The following is an 18,476-nucleotide window of genomic DNA, read 5'->3' as shown; positions in this document are numbered from 1 at the left end:
GGGGCCGGACATAGCAGCTCACATCTTTAATCCCAGCACTTGGAAGGCCGAGACAGGTGGATCTCTGAGTTCAAGGCCAGCCTGGTCTACAGAGCAAGTTCCAGGACAGCCAGGGCTACACAGAGAAACCCTTCCTCAGAAAAAGAGAAAGGTGGACCAGAGCCTGAGGATGACACCTAAGCTTGATCTGTGGCGCACACACACACACACACACACACACACACACTACAAAATGAAAAGCAAGGCTTAAAACCTGGGCACACAGTAGGTGCTCTGTCAGCTCCAGCTCCTCCCTCTGCCTGAGACCCAGCCAGCTCCACGGGAGCATTTGTGAAACTGCTGTGTGCGGCAGTGTGGGTGCCTGCTCATCCCTCGGCGCGTGACTTGGTGTCTAGGACCAGGTCAGACAGGAATGAATAGGGGGAAGTCAACGAAGACTGGGCAGCCGCACACCATGTGTGAACATCATTAACCGCCGTGGTGAAGACAACTCCTCCCGCTTGGGACAATACTAAACGCTGGCCCAGCCCTCTGTGGCCCTGTTTTTTCTCAACTCGTCACAGCAGTTCCATGGAGACACAACATTTCACAGGTGGTAAACAATGTTCAAAGAAGGGAAGCTGCCTAGGTCACACAGCAAGCAGAAGGCAGAATCCGAATCTTGATGTCCATCTGCCTGAACTGGAACTCCTTGCTCTGGCCTCAGATCTGGGAAGGGTGTCCATGTCAACTACCTGGCTTATAAAGCTGGGGGTGGGCACTTCAGGAGACTTGGCTATTGGTGAAATTATTCAGGCCACTCCACGTAGTTAAAAGGGAGGTTTATTTTGTGGGGTAACTCACAAATGAAGGGATAGGCTACAGGATCTGGGGAAGACGTAGCGCAGTCCGGCGGTGTTCTCTGGAGAACTCTGTTCGGTCTACCTCTAGTGTCCAGGGTCCGGGAACCAAGAGAGCGCGGCGCATCCGAATCTCGGGTCTTCAGGGCCCTCTCTTGGCCCCGCCTTGTAGGCGTGACAGTTGCCGAAGCCTCAATGGGGGTTGGAACTTCCAGACCAAAGCTGGAATGGCTACCCACTACACTTGGCTAGTGTTTTTGTTTTGTTTCATTTGTTTTACATTTATTTATTTGTGGGTAGTGGGTGGGACGTGCCACTATGCCCATATGTCAGAGGACAACCGTGGGAGTCGGGTCTCTCCTACCCTGTTGGTCCAGGGGATTGAACTCAGGTTGTCAGGCTTGGCAGCAAGCTCCTCCTATGCCTACTGAGCCATCTCACCAACCCATTTAGTGGTTTTTGAAACAAGGTCTCATGTAGCTGAGGCTGGCCTTGAACTCATAATCCTGCCTCTACCTCATAAGTGTTGGGGCTATAGGTGTGGCCAGCTCTCTCTTGTATGTTTTGTTCCTTCCTGCCTTCCTTCCTTCTTCCTTCCTGAGACTAGACCCCCAATATAGCCTAGGCTGGCCCCAAACACAACAAGATCGCCTTGCTTTCTTCTCTGTCTCTCTGTCTCTTTGAGACCGGGTTTCAGTATGTACCTCTAGATCAGGCTGGCCTTGAACTCACAAGAGATCCTTCTGCCTCTGCCTCCCCAGTGCTGGGATTAGAGGTGTGCACTCCCCCGCCCAGGAGCCCAGTCTCCTGAGTGGTGAGAACACTTGGTGAGGCATATGCCACCGTACCCTGCTCAAGCTTCCTCTGCAGATGGGGAAACTGAGCTTGGGACAGGGCAAGTGCCTTCCGTGGCAAGGTCTGAAAGATTCGGGTGCTTGGAAACAAACGGCAGCGGCGTCTGACTTTGTTTACCATTTATTACAAAGTGTGACCGTGGACAGGTGAACGGTACCCACACCCCTGCTCCCGCAGACAGTCTCTGTATTCCGGGAAAGCGGCGTCTTCCTTGGCGTCCACCAGGGGGCACCGGCTCCCGCCTCTCGGACCTGGTTCCTTCAGCGAGGCCGGCCCGCGGTTAACTGAAGCGTCCCAGCATCCTGGACCCCAGGCTCCCAGTTGCCTCTCTTCCCCGGGGAGCCTAGGCACCCCCACCTCTGACAGAGCTTGAGAGTTCGTGAGCAGCAGCACAGCGAAGGGGCTTCTGATGAGGGCATAGTGGTGGCCACGATCCCATCGAGGTTGGAGGTCCAAGCCCGTGCCTCCTCATGGCCACCACCACCAGAGAGTCCATGCTTCTCAGCGTGGGCACACTTCCGTCCTGGTATAATGAGGTGCTTTCCTCATGGGGCTCGGTCGGAAGTGGCAGGGAGGATGTCCTTGAGCTCTGTCCTGGGGTACATAGCCTGATTCTTTTTCCGTGGGTTCTGAGAACACAGGAGTGGTAGATAGGTAGTAGGTTAGAAAGCACAGGGCAAGGACGCCAGAGGTGGAGGCTGGCAGAAGCCAGGAAGGGGCTAGAGGTGGGAAAAGAGAAAGGTGCCTAAGGCCCAGGAGAGGAGGGTAGAGGTGGACATGGGGACAGAGACCACGCAAAGAAAGGGCTAGGGGAGGGCCTGGGGGTGTGGTCTAGTGGTAGAGTCCCTGCTTAGAATCCCCCAGTGAGAGCTGGGGGTGTGGCTCAGTGATAGAATACCTGCCTAGAATCCCCCAGTGAGGGACTGGGAGTGTGGCTCAGTGGTAGAGCCCCTGCCTAGAATCCCCCAGTGAGGGGCTGGGGTGTGGCTCAGTGGTAGAGCCCCTGCCTAGAATCCTCCAGTGAAGGGCTGTGGGTGTGGCTCAGTTGTAGAGCCCCTGCCTAGAATACACAAGATTCTAGGTCCCACCTCTAGTCCCTGAACCACCCCCCACCACACACACACACACACACACACACACACACACACACACACACACACGGGAGTGAGAAATGAGGCTAACAAGCACAGAAGGAATGAGTTCCTTCTTTGCCCGCTCAGCTCCGAGCTCAAAGCCCTAAGAGACGGCACAGCTTAAGAGAAAGGGTGGCCTTATACATGGGCAACAGCCGCCCTGGGCACTGGCCACAGGGGCCTCCTTCTTCCTCAGGAGTTTTCCTGGCCCAGCCCCTGCCCCCTCACCAGCTATGTGGCTGCCTCCTGGCCGGGTTCCGGTAGCTGCTGTTGCTGCAGGGCAGTGCCGAGCAGCTCCGTCAGGGCATCCAGCTTTCCTGCCAGCCCGTCGATTCTCTTCTCCAGGGTCCGGTGGGAGGTGCTGAGACCCAGCTGCAGGTCGCACAGGATCATATGCATCTGAGTAGGAAGGGGACACTGGGGTGAGGGGGTAGGAGAGCCCCTGTCCGCTCTACAGAGTGGGACAGCAGAGTACCGGCAAGCCCTCTCCGGCCCTTGAGGACTGGTCCTAACCATCAACGACCTCATCTTCTGGGGACTACTAGTTGCAGGTGCTATTGTTAGGCTTAAGAATCTCTTAAAAAAACACAGGGGGCAGGGGTTGAAGAGCTGGCTCAGTGGTTAAGGGCACTTGCTGCTCTTGCAGAGGACCTGGGTTCGGTTCCCAGCACCCACATGGTAGGTCACAACTGTCTGTAATTCCAGTTTCAGGGGATCTGATGGCATCCAAAGGCACAAGGTATACACATTCATGTACATGCAGGCACAACAATCACACACATAAAATAAAACAAATAAACCTAAGAAAATAAAACTCTAGGGGCGGGCAGGCTTAGGATGTAGCTCAGTTGGTAGAGTTCTTGTCTAGCATGCAGAAAGCTCTGGGTTTGATCCCCAGCACCACCTAAACCCAGCATGGTGATTCACATCTGTAAGCCCAGCATGCAGTAAGCGGGCAAGTAGTGATGGGAAGGTCAGGAGTTCAAGGTCATCCTTGGCTACATGACTTAGTTACATGACTTAGTTTGAGGCCAGCCTGAGAATCTGAAGGCCTGCTTTCAAAACAAACAAACAGAAAACATGCCCCAGGGGCTAGGAACCCTGTTCCAATGGTAACAGCTGAGGGAACAGCATGGAGGCAGCACCAGAAGGCCTGAAATGAAGTATGTGCTCATTCACATTCGTTATTTGTGGAACTGGTGGTGCCTGTCTTGCAGACCCAGACAGCCTCATTCTGGAGAGGATCCTGGGGGTCCGTGAGCCTTTTTGTTTTTTGGCGGGGAGAGGGCAGAGTCTCATGTAGCCCAAGCTGGAATCAAATTTGCTGTGTTCCTGGAGTTAACAGACAGATGAGAACTGCCACGTGGGAGCTAGGAACCCACCCTGGGCCCTCTGCAAGAACAGTGACCGCTGAGCCATCTCTTCATCCCTAATTACCTTGAATTTCTGATCCTCCTGCCTCTGCCTCCCAAATGCTGGGGTTACAGGCATGTACTACCCTGCCTGGTCTATGGACAGCTGGGGACTAGACCCAGGGCGGCATGCATGCCAGGCAGGCACTCATCCCCAACCTTGTGAGCTTGCTGTGGAAACTCTCGAATTCTGTGCCCAGGCTTCATCACTACAGACCCACCCATTCCGGCCACCCGAGCCACCCTGGCCTCTCTCCGACGTGTCATGTAGTTTGGGGACCTGTGTCTGGGGCTGTGTTTACCATGGCCTTAGCGCCAAGGGCGGCTGTTTGAGCAGTGCTGGGCTAATGGCAAAAGGCAAAGACCACTACATAAAGAAGGAGCGGGGTGAGCCAGGCCAAAGGGGTACTGTGACGTCACCGTCACCGGTGGAAGCGGAGGGACCTGAGCATTAGCAGCGCTGGGACCCACTCTGCCCTCGGGCACTCAGTTCACAACAACATCGGGAACTGGCTGGCTCTAAAACAATGTCATCACTTGTCGTCCTGTCCGCTAATTTTTTTTCCCCTAAGCTGGGTTTGTCGTCAGTGTTTGAGCTGCTTTGTAAATTTGCCTGGTTTTATTTGTGTAAGTATTGCACCTGGAAGGAAATTTATATCCGTCCACATGTAAGCAATAAAGATAGTTTGAAACCAAACATTGGCACTCTTTGTGTGCTTTTTTCCTTAAGTCTGAAAGGGGACAGTGTCTTGCATGTGCGTGGGAAGCCTTTTGTCTTCATTCCATAACAGCCCTGGCTGTCCTAGAACTCACGCTGTACACCAGACTGTCTGTGAACTCAGAGGTCCACCTGCCTCTGCCTCCCAGGGCCTCCCGCAGACTTCCCAAGGCCCTGGTACCTTGGAGATATCCACCATGGAATTCACTTGTTCCCGAAGCTTCCGGTGTTTCAGCCGTACCTGGCGGAACCTGTGGGGAGGTGGGCTCAGCTCTAACCCTGGTCCTGGGTTACGTCAGAGTGTAGGGGTGAGGGGAGCAGAGCACAAAGAACCGAATGTGGGAATCCAGGGCCACGCGACTGTGTCGCGGGCCTGGGCATGCACACAGGAGCCATGCGGAGAGGTGTCAGGGACACAGGGAGACCCTCACGTGTGGATGGCGGCCAGCAACTTGCGCTGATGCCTGCGGGCAGCTCGGGGGTCCTTCCTGCGAGTGTGCTTGTAATACATCCACGCCTCCTGCAGGAGCCGCGCAGCCGACTCCTTCATCTGATGGGGGGACACAGTGTCAGGGGAGAGGGGTCCCTGGGAATCTGGAAGATCTGGCTTAGGAGTGGAGGGGGGGTGGAGTTTTTCCTTTAGGGTCTTGCTGTGTAGACCATGTTGACCTCAATTTCCCTGCCATTTTACTGCCTAATCCTCCTGGGGTTACTGGCATGAACCACCCACCACGCCTAGCTTTAAGGGGAACTGGCTTTAAACAAAACAAAACAAAACCAGGTCTCATGTAGCCCAGTTGGCCTTGAACTCACTATGCAGCTGAGGACGACCTTGAACTCCTGATCCTCTTGTGTCCATCCTCTGAATGCTGGGGTTACAGGCCTACACCACCATGCCATTTATATGGTGCTGGGCGTTGAACCCCGGGTCTTATGCACCCTAGGCAAGTGATCTGACAACTGAACTACAGCCCCGGTCTGGGTGCCCAGTACCCAGCCTCACCTCTTTGGCATAATGGATGTCCATCATGAAGTTGTGCACATGTTTCTCCGCCTTGTTAAACTCCAGCTTCCGGGCCACCACAGCCACTAGCAGGGCTGTGCAACAGACCCCCTGTGAGTACACCAAGCAAGGCATGTGAGGCTGTGGGACTCTGAGGGTCAGCCATACGTATGTCACCAGCTCCCTCCTACAGTCTCAGGGCCACAGAGGGCAGGTTCAACCCATGCCACCAGCATCAGACTGGCCTTGAATTCACCACGTAACCAAGGATGACCGTGAACCTCTGACCCTCCTGCCTCCAACTCCAAAGTGCTGGAATTACAGGCACTTACCACTATGCCCAGTTAACACCATACTGAGGACCTAACCCAGGTCTTCGTGCATGCTGGACAAGCCAGATTCCCAGCTCTGTTTGTTTAGGGGGGTGCAGACAGAGTCATTCTATGTAGCCCAGGCTGCCCCCAAACCTGCATCAATCCTCCGGCCTCTGCCTCTCTGGTTCTGGGGTCACAGCACACCCCACTCATCCCCTCCCCACAGCTTGAATGCCTCTTTCCTTAGAAGACTAATTGGAAGAGGAGGAGGAGGAGGAGGAGGAGGAGGAGGAGGACTACCTCTTGAGGAAAGAGACATGTCCTCCCAAGTGTCTGTGTAAATGCCACCAGTTGCCACGGGCAAAGCGTCAGAGCGGAGACTGGCAGAGGACCAGTCTGCTACTGAGCCAAGAGCTGTGACACACACCTGTAGACCCAGACCCAGGGGTGGGGGTGGAGGGGACAGCGCTGAGGCTGGAGGATCAGCCTCTGTTACACGGCAAGTTTGAAGCCATCCTGGGCTACAGGAACCCTTTGTCTCCCCCCCCCCAAAAAAAAACCACAAAAAAAGGGCCGTCGAGATGGCTCAGGGGGCAAAAGGCACTTGCCACTAGGCCTGACATTCTGAATTCGAACCCCAGGACCCTCATGGTGGAAGGAGAGAGCCCACTCCCCAAAAGTTGTCCTTTGACCTCGACTTGAATGCCCTGACAGGCAAGCCCTCCCAAATAAATCATTAAATACCAGTTTAAAATAGTAGCGTCTAGTTATCTCATCTCACACAGTTTCAGTTTTTCTTTCTGTCGGGAGATGCAGCCCTGAGGGTCCCTGACCCTTGGGAATATTTTTCTGGCTTTCCCTTTGACCCAAAGTCTCACTACTGTGTGGGTGTCTCACTTGTCTGCCGTACCCTTGGTCACCCATGGAGTCAAGGTTTAGGGACTCAACATGTCCTGGGGCAGCATCAGGGCTAGGAGCTGGTGGCACAGGTCCCCTGTGGGAAGGCCTAGACCAAGGCACTGGAGCTGGGCCCTGAGGGAAAGAGCTGGGTGAGAGGAACTGGGTAGGGGAGGGTCTGCGGTTGGAGGGAGGGTAACTGTAAGGAGGAAACAGCCTGGGGCTAAGAGCTTCTGCCCTGCCTGGTGGGCTCCGGAGCTAGGGTCGGGGGAGCTAGATGCTCAGGATCCGTTAGAGCAACTGTTCCCCCAACCACTGCTTCCTGGGGTCAGAACAGATGTGGGGATCAGTTACAGCAACCGTCACTACCCACCCCCTCGCGCCCCGCCCGTCAGTCCCCTCCCCCGACTGCGTTTACTAAGTACTTATTTGACATGATGCTCTTCATCATCAACAATCCCACTGGGGAACCCACTTTACAGACAGGGACACTGAGGCCCAGAAACATCATGCAGTGTGCTTGAGCTCCCCAGTTGGCAAGGGACAAAGTGGGGTTTGAATCTATGAAGCCTGGTCCCCCAAACATACTCTGGATGATGACTCTGTGCCCTCGGGGAGGATGGGAGACTGGATCCCTTGGTCAGGAAGAAAATAGGGCCGGGAAGTTGGGGCTTGGGTCTGAGGAAATGAAACCTAGGTTCTAGGAAGGACTAAAGGGGCAGCAGGTCTCAAGAGAAAAAAATGGGTCCTTTGTAGAATCCAGCATGCCCAAGGCTGAAGCAGGAGGACTGAAGGTTTGAGGACAGCCTGGAGCACACAGGGAGGTTGAGGCTAGCCTGGGATACTTAGCAGAACCCTAACTTAAAGGAGGAGGAGGATGAAGAGGACAAAATGGGGCTGGATATCTGGGTGTTGAGTAAAGACTGAGGCTGTGTGTGGCGGGGTGGGGGCGGGTAGTCCAGACATCCACACCCCTCAGGGATGTCAGGGAGGGCCCATGTTGGCCCACGGTTTCCGAAGCCATGAGAATAAGCAAGCAGTGACTCACCATGACTCCAGTGCACAGGCAGACGATTTTGCCCCACATGGTGCCAGGTACCACGTCCCCATAGCCGATGGTCAGGAATGTGATAGGGATCAACCACAGTGTGTCTGTGAGGTGTCCCGTGGCATTGACAGCCTGCCTATGGGCAAAGGGAACTTAGTTCTGAGACCCCAGCCTGGGGGTGCTGGTGTGGTTTAGCCCCCCAACACTCCTCCTCTTCCCTCTTAATCCCACTCTTTTTTTTTTGGTTTTTTCGAGACAGGGTTTCTCTGTGTAGCTTTGCGCCTTTCCTGGAACTCGCTTTGGAGACCAGGCTGGCCTCAAACTCACAGAGATCCGCCTGCCTCTGCCTCCCGAGTGCTGGGATTAAAGGCGTGCGCCACCACCGCCCGGCTTAATCCCACTCTTAATCCAAAGAGGCACCTGGACAGAACGCCAAAAATGCTAGCCTTTTCTCTGCTGTGTGACCTGGCTCAGACGCTCAACCACCCTGGGTTGCAGAGTAGAAATCCAGGTCTGACTAGCTCTTGAGTTAGCAGTCACGACCCCTCGGGAGGGTTGAACTGCCCTTTCCCAGGGGTCACTTATTGGACATCCTGTACATCAGATGTTTACATGAAGGCACAGAACAGTAGCAAAATTACAGTTATGAAATAGCAATAAAAATAATTTTCTGGGCCGGGCGGTGGTGGCGCACGCCTTTAATCCCAGCACTCAGGAGGCAGAGGCAGGCGGATCTCTGTGAGTTCGAGGCCAGCCTGGGCTACCAAGTGAGTTCCAGGAAAGGCGCAAAGCTACACAGAGAAACCCTGTCTCGAAAAACCAAAAAAAAAAAAAAAATAATAATAATAATTTTCTGGTTGGGGGTCACCACAACATGAGGAACTGTATTAGAGGGTCACAGAGTTAGAAAAGCTGAGGACCGCTGATCTAGAGCCTGTTTGAGTTCAACTAGGCAACCAGGGCTGTTGACTTAGTGTGTGTGGATGAGGGCTAAGCCTGAAGACCCAGCCTGGAGTTCACTAGCCAGGCTCTATCCAGAGGAAGCCATGCCTTTAACATCCACAAAGGAGGCTACATGGTCTTCAAGTGACAGAGCAGGAGCAAACGATTGACCTCTCTATTGTTGTTTGTTTTTTTTGAGACAGGGTTTCTCTGTGTAGCCCTGGCTGTCCTAGGACTTGTTTTGTCGACCAGGCTGGGCTTGAACTCAGAGATCCACTTGCCTCTGCCTCCTGAGTGCCACCACACACAGTTTCTGACTGACTTCTCTTAAAAGAAAAAAAGAAAAGAAAAAGGCTTATCAGGAGCATGGCACAGAGGCACACACCTCTAACTCCAGCATTTAGGAAGCTGAGGTACAACTGGGGCTAGCCTGGGCTCCAAAGGTTTGGCTTTGTTAGGTTGGAAAACCTGCCTTTGCCACAGGCCCTGTTACCAGTTCTCACCCGGTAGGCTGGATTTCTCTGTAAGGGAGACATGGAGGATCTGTGGGGATCCAGTCGCAGCCCCTGTCTGTTTACAGTTGCTAAGCAACAGCTAGGGACTGCAGGGATTCCTCTGCAAAGTGGTTCCAAATGTGTGCTTTCCAGTCACAGCCGGCACTTACTGTACCTGCTAATTTGGAAAAGCTGTTCCCTTTCAACAAGGTGGTTACTTGGGATTGGCCCTGTTACCAGAGTCTTAATCTGGACTCAGTATGGGAGCCAGGGGGTGGGGTCGCCTAGGGGTGTGTGTGTGTGTGTGTGTGTGTGTGTGTGTGTGTGTGTGTGTGTGTGTGTGTGTGTGTGTTGTAGGTGGCCCAGAGGATTGGTTGGGAACAACCTATTACGGGCGTAGGATTTCCCAGCCAAGAAGGATGGAAATTGTGAGTCTGCCCTGCTGATGATGTTGGCTGGCCCGCAGTCTTGCAGCCGGCACCACCATACCCAGCAGGCCCTGATGTCCCCTCCCTGTGTTCCAGGCCTCTCACCTCTCAGCCACAGAGAGCACCCAAGCTGTGGTGAGCCAGAGGCCGAGCGTGAGGCCCAGCAGCAGGCGACCCGGGTGTGTGTTCATGTAGAGCTTGGCCACAAACCAGTGGCGGAAGCGGACTTGGTTGAGCGCCCCGATGCTGCGGTAGGACGCGTTGAGCAGGACACCGCTGCGCAAGAGCACTGCGCGAGGCACCAGGTAGAGACGCAGCAGCATGGCCAGGGACAGCAGCGCCTCGCCCTCGCCCAGGAAGCTCGGCCAGGGCTGCGAGTCGGTGACCTCTCCGGCCAGGGCACAGTGCGGGCTCCGCAGGGGCACCGGGTGCACTCCGCACACCAGCAGCTCCAGCAGGATCTGCGCCACCTGCCGCCGGGTCAGCGCCACCCGCCAGTCCCGGAGCCCGTTGTCGGTCATGAACAACTGCCGGGAAAGGGGCAGACAGGAGGAGAGAGGGTCAGGTGCAGGGCAGGCGGCGGCACACCCGGCCTGCACCCCGAGATAAGATGTGGGGGACGCCCTGGGCCAGGAAAGTATAGAGATAGCTGCACGGGGCGTGGGGCTGGGGCGAGGGGGTGGGGGGTGTGGGGGAAGGGCAGGCGGGAATCCAGCAAGCCACCTCTCTACCTTCTCCATTCTCTCAAACTCTCCTGGCTAGTTCCTGCTGACTTCTGGAAGGTATAGTCCTTCTACACGAACTGAGTGTCTGCTGTGCGCACTGACAAGTTCTATACACTATGAATTTGTAGCGAATGAGACAGGAACCGTCTACCCTCCAGGGCTTGTTTGTACCCTTGGGGGCTCTCCCACTTACGGCCCTGGAGCAATGTCACTGGGAGGAATAATAGGGCTAGTGGGATGGCTCAGTGAGTAAAGGCACTTGCCACCAAGCCTGACCCTATGAGTTCCGTCCCTAGGACCCACTGCTGTAGAAGGAGAGAAGAGACCCCATAGAGTTGTGCTCTAACTTCTGCATGGACACTGTGGCACACACGCATCCACACGTAACACACACACACACACACACACACACACACACACACACACACACACACACAACGTAATTTATAGCCAAGACTGGGTTCAAATTCGTGATCCTCCTGCCTCTGGCTCCCACGTGCTGGGACTACAGGACAGTGCTGCGTAGCATTTTGGATGCCCGAGGACAGCTCTGTCCCCTGTGCATGTGACTCAATAAATGCTCATACAGGGTGAGATTCATGGACTAGCACTCTCAATTTACAAATCTGGAAATTGAGGCCCGGGTCTCACCACGGGGCAATGGAACAGTGGGCCCAGAGAATAGATGACTCTGACTTTATTTTTTTCTCAATGCTGGAGATAAAACTCTTTAGCGTGCTTGACCAGCACTCTACCACGGAGTCACGCCCCCAGCCCCTCACTGGGGGATTCTAGGCAGGGGCTCTACCACTGAGCCACACCCCAGCCTCTCACTGGGGGATTCTAGGCAGGGGCTCTATCACTGAGCCACACCCCCAGCCCCTCACTAGGGGATTCTAGGTAGGGGCTCTACCACTGAGCCACACCCCAGCCCCTCACTGGGGGATTCTAGGCAGGGGCTCTACCACTGAGCCACACCCCCAGCCCCTCACTGGGGGACTCTAGGCAGGGGCTCTACCACTGAGCCATACCCCCGGCCCCTCACTGGGGGACTCTAGGCAGGACCTCTACCACTGAGCCACACCTCCAGATCTCTGCCCCATATTATTGTGTCCTTACCTATTGCAATCCCAAGTCACCTAACACAACATCCCATATAGTACCAGCCCCTCAAGTCTCCACTTCTGTGCGATTTTTTTCCTCTCCAGACTCAGCAACTCTTTCTAGCCATCCTTGAGCTCTGGTCTCACTGAGATGTAATCCCATCCCCATTTCCATTTCCCCAGGTCCTGGTGCCCAACTCCCATATAAAATAGTGCCTCTCAGCCATGTACAATAACACCCTGGGAGGTGCTTGGCACCTAAGAGGCACTCGGCTAAAAGTACACATTCTTTGGGCCTGGGTGATGGCTCAGTGAGCCAAGGCCTTTACCTTGAAACCCTATGACCTGAGTTTGAGTCCCAAAACCCACATGGTAGAAAGAGAAAACTGATTCGCATAAGTTATTGTCTGACTTCCACATGTGTGCCCCCATAAAAAATATAAGTTAAAAATTGTAAGTACACACTAGTATTCTCATTAATAACAGTTGTAGAGAAGTTAGAGATATAACTTAGTGGTAAAGCCCCTGCCTAGAATCCCCCAGTGAGGGGCTGGGAGGTGTGGCTCAGTGGTAGATCCCCTGCCTAGAATCCCCCAGTGAGGGGCTGGGGGTTTGAATTATTTGCCAACATGTGCAAGATCCTGACTTCAACCCCCAGCATTAATAATTATTATTATTATAATATAATTATTATAATTATAAAGCAAGGGACCTGGAGCTGGAAGGGCAGTCACTGTCACCATCCCTAAGTGGGCAAGAAGCCATGGGGGCTACAGATAGGGGCATGGATCAGACACCCCAGCAGAATCTGCCTGTCTGTCTGTCTGTGCTTCATTCCATCCCAGTGGGCAAGGGCATAGACACATGCATCTCAGGACAGGAGAAGGAGGTGGATACATGGGAAATGAAGCTGAGGGGTAGGACCCCACTCACCTGGACCTCCTTGGCATGGAAGACCACAATAAGGCAAAGGAGGAAGACAGTGGACAGGGTGATCAGACTCTTAACCAAGAGCAGGTACAGCGCCCACTGTGGGGAGGACAAGGGACAGTGAGCCCGTGCCTCCAGCCCTTCTATCCCCACTCCCGGCTTCCAGAAAGACCACCTTTCCCTGTTCCTAATGTTCCGGCCCCCAAATCAGTCCCTCCTCACAGGACATCTCAAAACCATTCTTACGTCCAGTGTGATGGTCAGGCTTTATCATCCTAGCCCTCGGGAGGCTGAGACTAGAGGGTCTCTAGTTTCGGATCTACCTGGGCTTATAGAGCAAAACCCTGCCTCAAGGCAAAGAGCTATCGTCCGCTCCCCAACCAGACAGCCATGTCTCAGATCAGCCCCTCTAACCTCCACTCCCCCCGCCCCACGGGATGTTTGAAACTTGCATTCTTTCTCTTTCCCAATGAAAAGCAGTTCCTCATTTGTGCATACATGTGATGTCTAGAATAAGACATCCACCCCCCCCCCCCCAGAGAATGCTCCTTCCCTCCCCAGCAAGCAGGGCTTACTCCCAAACCCCAATTCCAGAAAAGGCTAGGGACCGCCACTCAGCCTCCCAGAGCAGAGTGACACCCTTCCCTGCTCTCATCTGGGGAATGAATCCCAGAGACCCCCCAGCCCCAGCTCCCGGAGGGGCCCCCAATCCTGCTCCTTGAGTCCCCTCTTCCTCTCTACCACACTCCCCTGGCTGTAAGCCCAGGGCAAGCACACGGGCGGGCGGCGGGCGGAAGTTCAGGGCCTACATAAACCAGAAGTTTTTTTCTTCCTCTCTTTGTGTGGCAAATGCCTTGGAGGGATCTAAATCCAGGGAGGAAGGGTTAGAGAGCTGGGGAGGAGAACAGCTGAGGTCCCTAGGATGGGAGATGCCCGCGGGAGAGACCTCCCTAGCGCAGGGCTTGCCTGGTTCCCTCCTTGACCCTGCACCTGTTTCTCCCCAGCCCTCTACCACCTTCCCTGGCTGGGCCTGGGCCAGCACCCCGCCTCTGAGCAGGGGAAGAGGGCCAGTTTCCTGCCCCTGGGGGCCTCCCCCCACCTCTGCCTGAACAATGGTACTGTTGTCCCCAGCCCTCCCCTCCCCCTTCACCCTTCCCAGGCTCCCCGTTCAGTTTTTCAGTCTGTCTGCACCCCTGTCCCATCAGACACCAGCCACGTCCCCACCTGGGTCAAGGTCTCTTACTTCCCCCTCTCTGAGTATTCAACGTTTTGTCTTGTTTTGTGGCAGGGTCTCACGGAGCCCTGCTGGTTGGTGTTGCACTCACTGTCTAGCTTAGGGTGACTTCAAACTCCTGGTCCTTCTGCCTCTACACCTCCCAAGTGCAGAACCCTGCCTCAAGGCAAACATATCATCTACTCCCCAACCAGACACCTGCGTCTCAGATCAATTCCCCTCCCCTCCCCTCTCCCCCCCCCCCCCCCCCCCCGCCTGGGGAGGGGAGTGTCTTGAAACTCATATTCTTTCCCTTTCCCTATGAAAAGTAGTTCCTCCTTTGTGTATACATGTGATGTCTAGAAAAAGATCTGGCCCCCAGGCAACGCATTGTCCCACCCAATTTGCCCAGGGATGGGGATCAAACCCAGGGCTTTGTGCATGCTAAGCAAGTAATCTACCCACTGGGCTACAGCCCAGCCCTGCTGGTGGCGGTGGTGGGGGGTTTCTCTCCGTTTGTAGGGCATTCCTCTCTCTCTCTCTCTCTCTCTCTCTCTCTCTCTCTCTCCCTCTCCCCCTCCCCTCTCTCTCTCCAGACAGGGTCTCACTATGTAGCTCTGACTGTCTTGGAACTCACTGTGGAGACCAGGCTGGCCTCGAACTCATCCAAAGAGCTGTCTCTTCCTCCCCTAAGTCTCGGCACCTGGCCCTCCTCCTGAGGAGCAGGTGTCTTCATTCTGTCAAAATAAGTTTGTTAGCTTGAGATGGAATTGGGAAGGGAGGGGACATGAATGTCACCAAGGCAGCCATTGGAAGGGATCATAGGGTGAGGATGTGGTGCATCTGGTAGAGGGCTTGCCTAGCATGGGCAAAGCCTTGGGTTCAACCCTCATCTGTGTGTGAACCGAGTGTGGTGGCACATGCCTGTGATCCCTGCACTTGGGGAAGTGGAGGCAGGAGGCTCAGCAGTACAGGGCCATCCTCAGCTACGTAGCCGGTTCAAGGCCAGCCTGAGCTACCAGAGGCCTTATCTCAACCAAGCAAAGGTTAGAAGAACTGGGAGGACGCCAACGGCTATGTATTTAAACAGATGGGGAAACTGAGGCTCAGAGAGCTGCACCAATTCCCTCGAAGTATCACGGTTGGTGGAAAGGGCCTGGGCAGGTGGTAAAGTGAAAGAAGAGAGAGAGATGTGAAGGGTGTGGGCAGGTCTCGGGGAAGGAAGGACCCCCAGTTTCTTCCCATCTTGCTGGGACTCCCAGATCCCCACCTTCCCTGCTGGGCGCGGTGCTGGAGCGTGGGAGCGCCGGGCAGGCCCCAGCCATGTTTCCTGTTGGCATGGCTCTCAGTGGCCCCACCCCCTCGAAGTGGCTGCCCTCTCCTTGGCCACTTGGCTGAAGGAAGCTGGCCTGCCCTGACCCTCCATGTGGCTGCCAGTCACTTCACAGCCGCTGCTACCCCCCCCCACGCCCCAATCCTCAAATACAGGCGAGCACCGAGACGGGAGGATCTCTCGATGAACTTCCCATCTGCTTTCCCACCAGCAGACCACATCCACAGCCCCAACTTTCCTATTGAACAAGTGTGTTTCCCCCTCAAGCCACAGACCCGACCCTTGCCCTCCATCTCTCATGCTGCAAGCCTAACCAAAGCCAGAATATCCCAAGGGCTTGCTGAGACCTGTTCCAGCCCCGCCTGTACTCCCTGGTCCTCCAAAGATTGATTGATAGCTCTCTCCAAAGTGTTCTCCTCATCCCCCGTGTTGTTTAAGTTCTCTGGGTGTTTTGGTTTTAATTTTTGACTTTTTTTTTTGAGATAAGGTCTCATGTAGTCCAGGCTGGCCTCCAACTCAGTACGTAGCCCAGGCTAGCTTTAACCTTCTGGTCCTCTTGCCTTCACGTCCCCAGTGCTCGGATCACAGGTGTGCCACCCCCATGCCTGGCGAGACTCTCCCAGCCTCCTGCCTCCTCTTGAGTCTGAACCCCCAGCCTCCTCTTCCCCAGAGACTAGGAGTTCAAGCCGCTGGAAACCACTGTCTGGCAACTGAATGACAGGTGCATTCTGGGGGAAATCGAGCTTCTGTGTAGTGGGGGTGTGGGGGTTCCACTTTCCACCTTCTTTGTCGGCTACTGCCTGGTGGCACTGGGTGTTAAAGGCTAGATAAGGAGCAAGGAGCCACCACCTAATGACGGCTTCTTCTTCTTCCCTCCCTCCCTTCCCCAGAGCTAGGCTATCAGGGGTTAGCCTTGCATGGACCTCAACAAGGCCTGGACCGCCCGCCCCCCTCAAAGATTGACAGTGGGAGCCATCTCCCCTCCTGCAGGGTGGGCTGGGGAAAGCAATAGGATGGATCGCACTAGCTCAGGTCTCAGGGGTCCAGATCCTCTTCCTCCCTCAGACCCAGGACTGCAAGACCCCAGCCCTCCTCCTCCCTCAGACCCAGGACTGCAAGACCCCAGCCCTCCTCCTCCCTCAGACCCAGGACTGCAAGACCCCAGCCCTCCTCCCTCAGACCCGGGACTGCAAGACCCCAGCCCTCCTCCTCCCTCAGACCCAGGACTGCAAGACCCCAGCCCTCCTCCCTCAGACCCAGGACTGCAAGACCCCAGCCCTCCTCCCTCAGACCCACGACTGCAAGACCCCAGCCCTCCTCCCTCAGATCAAGGGGTCCAAACCCTAGCTTCCTCCTCTCTCTGAACCAGGGGGTCCAGACCCCTCCTCTCTCAGACCTTAAGAAGTATAAGACTTGAGACCCACCCACCCCACCTCCTTTAGATCCAGGACTGTAAGACCAGCCCTCTTTTCTCACACCCAGAGGTATAAGACCCTAGCTTTCCTCCCTCACACTCAGGGGTCCCTGCCTGCTTCCCTGCCCTGCGGAAGGGCTTCACTCACCTTGCAACCCAGGAACCACAACATCTCAGCGTGGAGCACCATGAGTCCGATGCCAGTTCCCGCCAGCACCAGTGCCCAGCCGGCCACCCTCTTCTCCTGCTCCAGCAGGCGTTTTCTCCGTCGCAGGGCCCCCAGGCCAGTCACCAGCTCCCCGCCCATGGCCCCTGAGGTCTTGGGGCTCAGCCAGCTTCCTGCCCAGGGTCCCCCACCTCTCAGTACGCAAATGGCAGCCAGCTTGGCTTCCAGGCCGGAGGTCCGCTCGGCTCACTCTGGGACTTTCGCTGGAAGGCACAGCCTAGCCCTGTGCCCTCTGGGGAGTGGTAACTGCAACAGGGCAGGGCGGGGAGGGGCGGGGAGGTCCGTGGGTAAGGGGAGGCTGCCCATCCCATCCCCTTCTGAGACTAAGGAGGAGCTGGGGTGTGTCTTGTGGCCCCAGGCAAGGAAGAAGAGTCCATCCACGTGGGCAAAGACACACTCTGACACACAATAGGTTGTGACTCTGCAACCGTTTGCACTCTGTGGTACACACCTACAAACCACCACACCCAGACACCACAGAGCACCCCATGACAGACCGGAGATGGAGCCCAACACACCAGGACGCACCACACAACCTCCACAGAAGTGACTCACAACTCCCGAAAGTTCAGAAACCCACAGCCACGCCCAGACACCACACACACATGGTGTGACACACGCCGGCACTTAGCGGGGCAGCAGCACCCCCGTGGCACACAGGGCCACCCAAAGGCTGTAGGCACATAGTCACACACACACACCCACTCAAAATGGGGTTGGGGGAGGGGCTGGAAAGACGACGCAGCAGTTAAGGGTGCGCGCAATTCTAAAGAGACTAACTTCTGTTCCCGGTACCTACCTGGCAGCTTGTGACCATTTGTAACTTCAACTCCAGGGGATCTGACACCCCTTTTCTGGCTTCTGTGGGCACCCACACACATGTGGCATTCATTCACATAAATATGCATGCACGCGTATAAATAAAAAAAAAATACCTTAAATTAACATTTTAAAATGGAACCCCGGATGCATGCCGCCAGCAGAGAGCTCACCTAACATGTAGAAGTTCTGAGTTTCAGTCCCCAGCATGGCGCAAAGCGGGTTGGTGCGCGCCTGCACCTTGGCATTAGGGAGCTGGAAGCAAGGGGGATCAGCAGTTCTAGGTTCTCCTCAGCCATAAGTTCAAGATCAGCCTGAGCTACATGAGACCCTGTCTCCAAACCAAATAAAACCCCACAGTATCTTATGATACAAAGCATTGATGGCCACACAAAATATGTACCAAGAGCTACACACCACACAGTGGGTACGGACACAGCAATTCGTAAAAGGCACCAGGCACAACATACAATGTCAACAGATACCTGTGGGATGCAGATGTGACACACACACAGGGTGTGTGCAAACACCAAGGGTGGCAGACGCTGTCACCCAGTGCCTAGAGAACTGGAAACACACAGCGACACACGTCCTTGTGTGTGGGACTCAAACACACACTCCTGACTGTGA

At 55.1% G+C, this 18,476-nt stretch overlaps 1 protein-coding gene across 1 annotated transcript; it reads right to left on the bottom strand.

The window, feature by feature from the left end:
- Positions 1–2,183: 2,183 nt before the first annotated feature.
- Positions 2,184–17,777, bottom strand: Kcnn4 (potassium calcium-activated channel subfamily N member 4). Its single transcript, XM_052713540.1, has 9 exons — positions 16,950–17,777; positions 12,845–12,940; positions 10,189–10,610; positions 8,220–8,355; positions 5,961–6,071; positions 5,389–5,507; positions 5,139–5,208; positions 3,056–3,226; positions 2,184–2,323 (listed from the first exon to the last, which is right to left on the bottom strand). The coding sequence occupies exons 1-8, from the start codon at positions 17,106–17,108 to the stop codon at positions 3,059–3,061; spliced, it is 1,281 nt and encodes a 426-aa protein (XP_052569500.1). The 5' UTR covers positions 17,109–17,777; the 3' UTR covers positions 2,184–2,323; positions 3,056–3,058.
- Between the last annotated feature and the right edge of the window lie 699 nt (positions 17,778–18,476).

Source organism: Peromyscus californicus, unplaced genomic scaffold (genome assembly GCF_007827085.1).
Source record: "Peromyscus californicus insignis strain IS unplaced genomic scaffold, ASM782708v3 Scaffold_4__1_contigs__length_199733344, whole genome shotgun sequence".
NCBI classification, from domain to species: Eukaryota; Metazoa; Chordata; class Mammalia; order Rodentia; family Cricetidae; genus Peromyscus; species Peromyscus californicus.
Note: the sequence above shows the minus strand (reverse complement) of the source record. Positions and strands in the feature narration are given on the sequence as shown.